Below are 9,809 nucleotides of genomic sequence, written 5' to 3' on the forward strand. Positions count from 1 at the left end.
TCTGTCAAATCTGTATGTGATCTTTTAGATTAACAACCCGTATAATGTGAGAAGCAGCTGCTCCCTAGTTTTTTTCACATTGTCTAAGCTGGCCCCCATTCACATGGGATATGCAGCCAATCCTTATTAGCGCTTCAGTGTGTGCTTGAAATTAAAAATCCACTGAAAATGTGGCTTCCTGTCTGTTTATTTATTTAACCTATGCTGATTTTCCCCCCACAGGTCACTGGAATACTGCTTGGCAACTTTATGGTTTGGGGTGGATTTTCCCTTTAAAATACATGGCTGAAAATATCATTGGGATTTTTTTTTCTCCAGAACTGTCAGAACCGATAGTGTGTGTGTGTGTGTGTGTGTGTGTGTGTGTGTGTGTGTGTGTGAAACGTGCTTTATTGTTCCAATAATCCATGACTTACTCTTTAATTTCAGCCAGAGTAGCGACATTAGATTCCCGACACTCCGCTATCTTTATTAAAATCAACATCAACCACAGGAGGGATCCCGGACCGGATGCTTGACGTAAACTCTTGATTCCGTGCCTGTTGCAGGGAGGTATCGGGAAATCCCTCCTGTCTGAAGAATATAAAATGACAGCCCTTTGCAACGACAAGGCAACTTCTTCTGGCCCTGGCAGCCCTCAGCATCAGTGGAAACTCACCAAGTGCTTCCCCGCAGCGCAACATGCCCTCTACACTCAGTAAGTGATTTGCATCCTGTGGTGCGCACGTTTCCTGTGCCTCTTCCTTTTTTTCATTCATTCATTCATTCATTCACGTTTTTCCTCTCCGCACAGACGCGTACATGCTCTCTGCAGTGACCCTGGCGGCTCTGCTCCTGTGCGCCCCCGGAGCTCCAGTGGAGGACGCGCCCACCGACAGCCCGACAGGTGACCCGTCAGGTGAAGAGGAGTTGGCGGCTCCTGACCTCCTGAGCGCCTCCCCGGTCTGGGACTCCATCCTTGGCGCAACTAAACGCCACGAAAAGCAGGTAAGCGTTTTATCCTCCAATAATATCACATTTTTTTTTAAAGTTAGAGCTGAATGACAAGGGTCTCAATTTCTGAGCAGCCCAGAATTTTTTTGTAGAGGTGGCCAGATGGGGCCATTGAAGAGGTTGGGGTGGCACAACAAAACCAAAATCTATAAATTTCAGGGATGCCATTTTGCTGTAGTAGTATGGGTGAAAAATATATTAATATGAAAATTTCGGAGTTGAATACTGGTGGGTTGGATAGTAATCTATAGGCTGGTTGTCCTTTTCCTTGAAAGAGAAATATACAGCTTTATCTTAAAGTAGTAGATTGCCTGTATGGAACAAAACCTTTGCTAGGAAGCTTTCTCATCTTAAGGGGAGACTTGTGGGTACCCAAAGAACCCATTTTCACAAATCTATAGGTCAGAGTTCAAGGGACCCTTTTGACCGTGCAAGTTTTTCCCTTCGCCAAAATCTAACCTAACTTTGGAGCATTATTTAGCCCCTTTCACAGCAAGATAGTATGGCATGGTGTTAATCAGGCATGTCCAAAGTCCAGCCCAGGGGCCAATCATGGCCCGGGGAACAATTTTCAACGGCTCTTGGCTTGACTTTCAAAATGTATTTGGCCCTTTACACAAGGTTAATCAAGCAAGATCAATTTGCATTTGCATTTGATGTGAAAAGCAGCTGCCCCCCAAGTATTTTTACATGATCTAATCTGGCCCCCCCTGGTGTTAATGGATGCCTTAGGTTGTCTAGTTTTACAAGATACCACTATCTTTGCATTACCTTAACAACATGAGCGCCACAGCATCTTAAAGATGGCACTGGAGCAGGTGCACACTCTTGACCTGTTTTTCCTTTGCCATTTCCCTTCTGTTAGTTTGAAGATGAATTCCAAAATGAGGTGAAATATCATTTTCTGGAGCACTACAAAATCTCCTCACTTCCAGCAGGCTGCCCTTCCTCCAACTTCAGCAAGGTAGAGTGTCTCCTCCGTCGTCATGCTGTTGCACTAATTAAAGGAACTTGTGTTTGGGTGAGGCTGAGTGCTAAACAGTGATTTTCTTTCCTCTCTCCAGGAGTCTTGTCTCCACCGGTTGGTCCAAGGTGTGCTTAAATACACAGTTCTCCTCAAGCACGTGGAGAAGGAGTACCCCGGCAGCTTGATCTGCTCAGAGGTCAGATACTACGGCGGCCTCCTGGTCAGCCTAACCAAAGGAAAGGTGGGTCTGAGATGCTGCATAGTCGCCTTTCACATTTTAATTCCTACTTTGTCACCTGTTTTTTTTTTTTACCATCTTTGTTAAAGCCAGTAGTGGAAGAATGATTTAGATAAATCACAAAACATACTTATTACTGAGCAAAATACCTCCTGTCAGTGTTACATTATTATGCATTACATTTTAAGATTATTGTTACCAAAGCATTAATGTAAGGTTGTTGTTTTTTGGTGGCATTTTTGCCTTTACTGGAAAGATGACGAGTAGTGTAAGAAGGAGGTGTATGACATGCATTAGAGGTCCCACAGTTGTAATCAAACGAGTGATGTTACACTGACATAGCATGTGCAGTAACCATTTGACTTCCAAGGCGCTTCAGTCAAACTATATCTCACCTACTTCGTATAAGAGCCGCAACTAACAATTAATTTCATTGTTGATTAATCTGTTACTTATTTTCTTGAGTCATAAAATGTCAGAAAATGGTGAAAAATGTCGATCAGTGTTTCCTACAGCTCAAAACTTTTTCATCATGTCTTATCGTGGATGACTTTGTAATGAATTAGATTCAATTCTTCGTTAATAATTATGATATCGGACTGCTTAATCATATTATTCCACCGCCACTTCTGCCCCACAGATGAGGAACCCTGATCAGGTCACGGCGCTGACCAGCAGCCAGGAGACACAGCTCCTGAAGGACCTCGACAACCCCAGCACCTTCCACAGAAAGATGACCGCGCACAGCATCCTGCGCGAGCTCCACGTCTTCCTCCTCGACAGCAAGAGGCAAATTAATAAAAGGGAGAGGCTCAGAGGAAGTCTGGCTGTCAGGACTATGGCACCCATCGGTATCTAACACACGCTGAAAAGATGAGAATATTAAGAATCAGTTATGGAGAAATATCTCAGGGAAACTGGGTGGCGTTAACACTGTTACTGTTCTCACATTCAGGTGTTTTTGTTTTAAATGGGGAGATGATGAAAATGCATGGTCTGAGTGCACCAACTGTATGTGCGGTATAGTCACAATCTATGATTTTGTAAATCTTGAAGGCCTAAGGGCTTAAATAGCCCACTATTGCACAACTTATTTAACCTATTTATACTTGGTGAAAAGTGTTATTTATTGGTCATAGTAAAACCCATGATCGTGGGTTTCTTGCACCAAAAAAAAGCATGTTTTATTTATGATTTTAGTGTTGATTCATTTCTGGATTTTGATATTTGTAAGAAAATATTTTTGAGAATTTTATCTCCTATTTTGTGAAGGATGATTTTATACCAATAGTGCTCTTATTTATTTACAACTATTGTTATTGGACTGGATTTGTTACTGTGTTTTGAACACACATGACCAGTTAGTGACTGGAAGGAATATATTGTGCACATGCAGAAATAAAAATTTATTAATTTAAATGAGAAGCTTGTTTGTTCATTCCAACATGGCACACATTTTAAACTATTTTCAATAAACCATTGATGTCAAATGCAGATTTTGATCAGTCTCCTTATGTACGCGTTTTCACTGGAGGCTGGAAAATATAACTGTTAAACTTTAAAAACAGTTAAAACTAAAACATGTTAGCAGTGACCTGTTAATCATAATTTGTGGAATTTCCAAAATTTAAAATGTCAACCTTAACTAATCATGAAACACACAAGGATCAATCAATTCTGGATTTTCCACACAAATTTTTTTTGTGAATTCTTCAGCAATTTTTTTTTTTACAATAAAGACCCAGTTTTGATTGTTTTGAGATGAAGCATCAATGTGACTCCTATGTAATAAAGACAAGAGTGACATTTCTTTGTGGATTTATTCTCAGAAATCTTAAATTACAAATAAAAAGAGGAAAAACCTGGAATGAGACACACTACCAACAAAATCCCAACAGAAAGTCCAGTCAAACACTACATATTTTGTCAGGACGACATCTTGAATCCAGTTTGTTAATCCAAGTATCTTCTATCCATGTAGCCGAAGATCTCCATGCATCTACTGTACATGTGGCCGTAAACATTATGGCCACACATAGCATTCATTCATTACTTCTCAGACATGAGACAGCATGAGTATTTATAGACAGGGAAGCAAAAATAATGTCCATTTCCTGGATTTTCAGTGACAGGTGGGTCACATGGTGTTGACAAAGGGAGGGGACCGGCGGTGTGGAGATGTTCTTTAGCCCCATAGCAAACTACAGAAAAGAAAAATGGAGGTTCAAAAATATTTAATTCGCCAGTATGGAGGGATATCAAAAGACATAAACCTCAATAAATTTAAAGGGATAGTTCGACATTTTGGCAAATTCGCCTATTGCCGTAATCCCTATAGTCATATGAGTAGGCACGTTACCTTTAATTGTCAGTGCCTGTTGTTCTGAGATCGGTGGGGCAGAGCTGCCTGCTGCTCAGTGCACAAAATGGAGTTGAACGGTACAGCCCCCTCTCTCCCTCAAAACTAATCAAATACACCATCAAATGAATGCTCTAGTGGACAACACATGGCTTGCGCATTCCCCACACTATGAAATAATAATGTATAATTAAGTAACATTACGACACATGAAGCAAATACTCGGAACTACTTTCTTGAGTAAACCACTGGGCGGAGTGACACAGTGCATACCTGAGACAGTGCCGTAGTTATTGCTTGCAGCCTTGCATTTGCGGTATCGTCAGCTGGACGCAGCAGAAAGTTTGAGGAAAGTTCACAGAGTGTTGTTGTAAATCATGGTTTACACATGTATTGTAAAAGGTTGCGGTAACAAGCCGAAGACATGGAGCAGAGTGAAGTTTGACGTAGTACCAACCAAAAATACGGACAGGATGAGACAATGGCTATTTGTGCTGGACATCGACCCCAACACGCCTGTGGAAACAGTCCGGAAAATGTTTGTTTACTCCAACCATTTCTTACCGGAGGATGGAGTGCAGAAGCTCAGGAATGGTTCAAACGCGTTTCTTGAAAGATACTGCCATACCATCTGTCGGCATCACTAAACGAGCAGACATGGTAAGTGATCGTTGTGTATTTTGCTCAGCAATCTCTCTGCTGTAACGTTACCCCCATGTTGAGTAACATTAGCCTACAACCCAAGCATGGTAAATAAGGCTAAAATGCAAATGTTGTTGTGGCTATGTTATGGATAAGGGCTTCTTCTCAACAAACTTGTTGTTTTGATGACGGGAGTAACTGCACTAAACATACACTGTTTGAAATCACTCCGCCCAGCAAGTACTGTATGTCTGGAATGTAGTTCCGGCTCTGCATTTGGCTTCAAAACAACTCTGTCTTGTAATATTACATGATTATTTCATAGCGTGGTGAATGTGTAAGCTTCAAGTTGTCCACAAGAGCGTTTTGGAGTCATTTGATGGTGTATTTGATTAGTTTTGAGGGAGAGAGGGGGCTGTACTGTTCACCTCCATTTTGTGTGCTGATAATCAAAGGTAATGTACCTACTCATGACTACATGCTTTACGGCAATAGGCGAATTTGCTAAAATGTCGAACTATCCCTTTAAGAGATGTGCTGCAAAACCTGACATACACTGTGGGAGGAGAGACCCAATACTCTTGTAAAAGATATAAGCTTCTTTTTCACATCTCGTGACACAGTTTGTGACTGGGGACTTTAAGTAAAAGAGAACATTTGTAGATGTCTGTAAGTGTCTTGTTTTCTATGTAAACTTAAAATAACAGACAGAAAATTGCAAACATATTGAAAAGATGCAGCAGAATTATCCCGCCTCCAAAATTATGGACAACCATAGTGTCAAATAAACTCATTAGACTTTTAATTTTACAATCTTTTCTCAAAATCACTACGTGCATTATGACACATGGAACTTCAGAGTTCATTTTGCTGCCGGTTATTAAAACAGCTCGAACAACTACTTGACAGGAAGCTCGACTATTCCACGATTACAAGAAATACGTTTCTGTGGTGCAAAGCTGTGAAAACTCCCTTTAGGCGTTACATTTCACGCCATTCTATTTGCTGTTTCTGAAACCACATCTATGACTGGACAAGAAGCACAAATACAAGACCAATCCATCCTTACCTCAAGACTGTGGGCTCAGGCATCCCTGGATCTGCTCCTCGTTTGAAACCTGGAAATCAGAAAACACAAGGAAATATTGGAGCATGTATCAGAAAAGAAATATGATGTGACACAGCAAAAACAGACTCAAGTTCATCCAAAAGAACTGCCCTGATGAAGGCCAGTGAGCATGGCCGAAACACGTTGGTGATTTTAATGTTCATCATGAACTAGCCATTTATACATAAAGGCCTTTTAACTTTTGCACCAGAGAAGAGTTGCCTTGGATTTTGTTTTTTTCAAGATGTACTACACTTCCTGACCAAAGAGCACCTTCCTGGATATCATGATACTGCAACCCACATGAGCGCTTCATCTGCTGTTGTCTTCATCCAAAAGAACTTGGAACAGCTAGCTGCAAGCATCTAGTATAGAAAATCAACTTGCATATTTACTATATACTACAGCCCACTGCTTAGAATAAAATACATTTTAACAACTGCAGTTGTGCCCACACTTGAAAGTTGTATCTCAGCTGGCAGTTAGATGCATCCTTTCACCACTGGATGACCTAGCAAGTGTTGCAAGCACTGAGTCATTACACTTTGTCAGTGGTTGACCCCTGCAAAGCACCCTGGTTTGATTAAAGTGCATCATTGCATGAGAGAGCTCTGACATCCATGAGGTCTTACAGATCTCATTTCTGTGGAAAGGTTGGAGGGCCCTTGAAATAACATCACTGCAATGTAGTAAGGTACACGTGACTCACTGCCTCCTCCTCACACACACGTAGAAAGGAAAACATCATTTCCCTGATAGTTTTTCTAGCTCCTTGCACAAGTCATAGACGAAATCAACTGTGATGCAACCGATTCTTGAGAAAAAGGCAAGAGAGGTTCCTAGAAGACTAAAGATAGCTTGGACTTGTTATTCCCTAAATATAGGGCTACAGCTGCTTTTCATTCTTTGGGTTTTTCTTATTTATCAAGTACTTGTTTAGTCAGTAAAATATAAGAAATATGTCCGACCAACTGTTAAAAATGTTTTAGGATGAAACAAGTTGATACTTTTATCTGCTATCAGGCGAGTCAAATATCTCAAAGAGGTTCATATAAAGTAAAAATCTTAAAATCCTCACTTCAGAAAGGCTGAAGCCCAAAAAAGCTTGGCATTAGTTGACTTTTAACATTCATTAGGGCTGCAACTAACGCTTATTTTTATTGTCGAGTCGTCGACTAATCTGTCGATTATTTCTTCAATTAGTCGACTATTCATTTTATTGAAAAATGTTGAAAAATGTCGGTCTGTCTCTCCAAAACCCCAGAATTATGTCATTTAATGTCTCGTTTCGTACTCATGCCAAAGGGTTTTAGTTCATTTTTCATTCACGACTAACTATTCAATTGACCCGGGTGTTTTTACGCAGTCGGATCATGGTTGCCTGAAATGTATAGCGTTATTCAACATGTAACACAAGAGTAAGAAATAGAGAAAGGGGGGAGAAAGTATGACATCAGCGTTGGTGTTTCCAATATGCTGAAGTCAGAGAAGATTCACTCACAGAGGGCAACTCCACCGGCTGTGACGTCACACATGCAAAAATCTTAACTTCCCAATTTTTTCTTCCAAAACTAGTATTTCAGTGCCCCAGACATCTGAGGCTAAAATACATGTGCACATGGATGTCTTGGTTTAAAACTGTTCTTGTTACAAGTCCAACTGCCCTGGACTTAATGCACAAGTACAAGATTAACACTTTAATATTTTTCTATCCACACAAAAGGGAGATTAGACCAAGTCCCCAATCCATCTGAGAGATCAGCCAAAAACATCTCTCCTTCTTTCCCATGCTACTAGTCTGAAAGTTAATATCAGGGTGTCACAGCTTGGTGTCATGGAGAGATTATATGCAGTTTCATCTTCAGCTGTTAGCAATTACTGCATTAATTCAGCAGTTCATCCAGTTTATCACATGACTGTCACGTCTACGCACATTATACACCATCGTTCATTAAATACCATACATTATATTACTTCTCCTGAGTGGGGAGGGGACAATTACAAGTGTAGGCTAACGATACTACTAGCAGTATCAGCACACCATTAGCTAGTATGCTAAGCTAACTAGCTAACGTTATTCCCACCGTATCCCCCTCCGCTCCTGTTGAGATACTGACCGAGGTACAGCACGGTCGGGATAAAACCCCATCGGATGACAAACTGGCCGCACTGGAACAGCTGCTGCAGCCGCTGTTTGGTCTCTTTGCTCAGTTTAGCCATGTGTGTATCCCGAACAGCGAGGATGCCGATTCCACCAAGGACGAGGAAGAGGAAGTGACGTAGAGGACTCGCTATTAACCGACATCATCTATCTGTCATAGGTCGCCATCTTGTGGACAGTCGTCTAACTGCCGAGTCTGCTGCAGGTCAAATACTGACTTTAATAAATGCCACTAAATTAAAGATAATGTTCAGAAACCAAAACTAAAGACACTAATTTTGGAATTTTAAATATTTATCCAGGTAATACCGATTAAATTTGCACAATTTTTAATATTTTTTTTTTACAGAGATTCTCACTTATCTATTTTAAATTATTACAATAATAATGGGAAATAGGCTAAAAAATGTATTTACAAATGTTGTCATTACTATTGGGCCACTTAATATATATATACATAATTTTAAGAAAGCAGAAAAGCACATAAAACTCGATAAAAAAAAGGAAATCATCCAAAGGAAACCTCAAGTATACGATGCCTTGCAAAAGTAGTCACCCCGCTTGGTGGGGTATTTTTTTCTATTTTGTTGCATAAAAACCTGTAATTTAAATGTATTTTTTATTTGGAATGTTTTTGTAATGGACCCACAAAAAATAAAATAAAACAAACAAACAAAAAAAACTAAAAAGTGGGGGGTGTGTGTGTGTGTGTGTGTGTGTGTGTGTGTGTGTGTGTGTGTATTCACCCCCTTTGCTATGAAGCCCCTAAATAAGACCTGGTGCTACCAGTTACCTTGAGAAGTTAGGTCATTAGTTGAAAATCTAAGTGTCACATGACTTTAAACACCTGTTCTGAAAGGCCTCAGTCTGCAGCACCATGAGGACCATGGAGCTCTCCAAACAGGTCAGGGACAACGTTCTAAAAGGATAAAGTTGGACGAATGGCCAGAAAGTTCAATATTAGTCTCATATGACCACAGTACCTTCTTCCAGACGTCTGGGGAGTCTCACATATCTTTTGGCAAACTCCAAACATGTTTTCTTTAAGCAATGGCTTTCTTTCTGGCCGCTCAGCCATAAAGCCCAGCTCTGTGGAGTGTACAGCTCAAAGTTGTCCTATAGACAGAGACTGCGGTCTTCACTGTGGAGGTTTCCAGCTCCTTCAGGGTTGTATTTGGTCTCTTTGTTGTCTCTCTGGTCAATGTCTTGCCTGGTCCTTGAGTTTTGGTGGGCTGCCCTCTCATAACAGGTCTGTTGTGGTCCCATATCTTTTCCTTTTTTGTAATGATGGATTTAATTGGGATGTTCAAGATTTCAGATGTTTTTTTAGAACCCAAACCT

General features: G+C 40.6%; 2 protein-coding genes across 2 annotated transcripts; one reads left to right on the forward strand and one right to left on the reverse strand.

Moving 5' to 3' along the window:
• The first annotated feature begins 370 nt into the window (after positions 1–370).
• LOC117264168 (interleukin-6-like) lies at positions 371–3,861 on the forward strand. Its single transcript, XM_033638018.2, has 5 exons — positions 371–697; positions 794–987; positions 1,859–1,957; positions 2,058–2,201; positions 2,839–3,861. Exons 1-5 carry the CDS (start codon positions 682–684, stop codon positions 3,055–3,057), a joined length of 672 nt encoding a protein of 223 aa, XP_033493909.1. The 5' UTR covers positions 371–681; the 3' UTR covers positions 3,058–3,861.
• Positions 3,862–3,999: 138 nt separating this feature from the next.
• tomm7 (translocase of outer mitochondrial membrane 7 homolog (yeast)) lies at positions 4,000–8,580 on the reverse strand. Its single transcript, XM_033636723.2, has 3 exons — positions 8,425–8,580; positions 6,269–6,317; positions 4,000–4,399 (listed from the first exon to the last, which is right to left on the reverse strand). Exons 1-3 carry the CDS (start codon positions 8,525–8,527, stop codon positions 4,384–4,386), a joined length of 168 nt encoding a protein of 55 aa, XP_033492614.1. The 5' UTR covers positions 8,528–8,580; the 3' UTR covers positions 4,000–4,383.
• Between the last annotated feature and the right edge of the window lie 1,229 nt (positions 8,581–9,809).

Source organism: Epinephelus lanceolatus, chromosome 16 (assembly GCF_041903045.1).
Source record: "Epinephelus lanceolatus isolate andai-2023 chromosome 16, ASM4190304v1, whole genome shotgun sequence".
NCBI lineage: Eukaryota > Metazoa > Chordata > Actinopteri > Perciformes > Serranidae > Epinephelus > Epinephelus lanceolatus.

Excerpts from the sequence above, each read along its gene's own strand:
- LOC117264168 (XM_033638018.2), top strand. Across the intron at positions 1,958-2,057 it reads CTTCCTCCAACTTCAGCAAG|GAGTCTTGTCTCCACCGGTT; the intron begins GTAGAGTGTCTC and ends TCCTCTCTCCAG. Across the intron at positions 2,202-2,838 it reads TCAGCCTAACCAAAGGAAAG|ATGAGGAACCCTGATCAGGT; the intron begins GTGGGTCTGAGA and ends TCTGCCCCACAG.
- tomm7 (XM_033636723.2), bottom strand. The coding sequence starts at position 8,527 with ATGGCTAAACTGAGCAAAGAGACCAAACAGCGGCTGCAGCAGCTGTTC. Across the intron at positions 6,318-8,424 it reads CCCGACCGTGCTGTACCTCG|GTTTCAAACGAGGAGCAGAT; the intron begins GTCAGTATCTCA and ends TCTGATTTCCAG.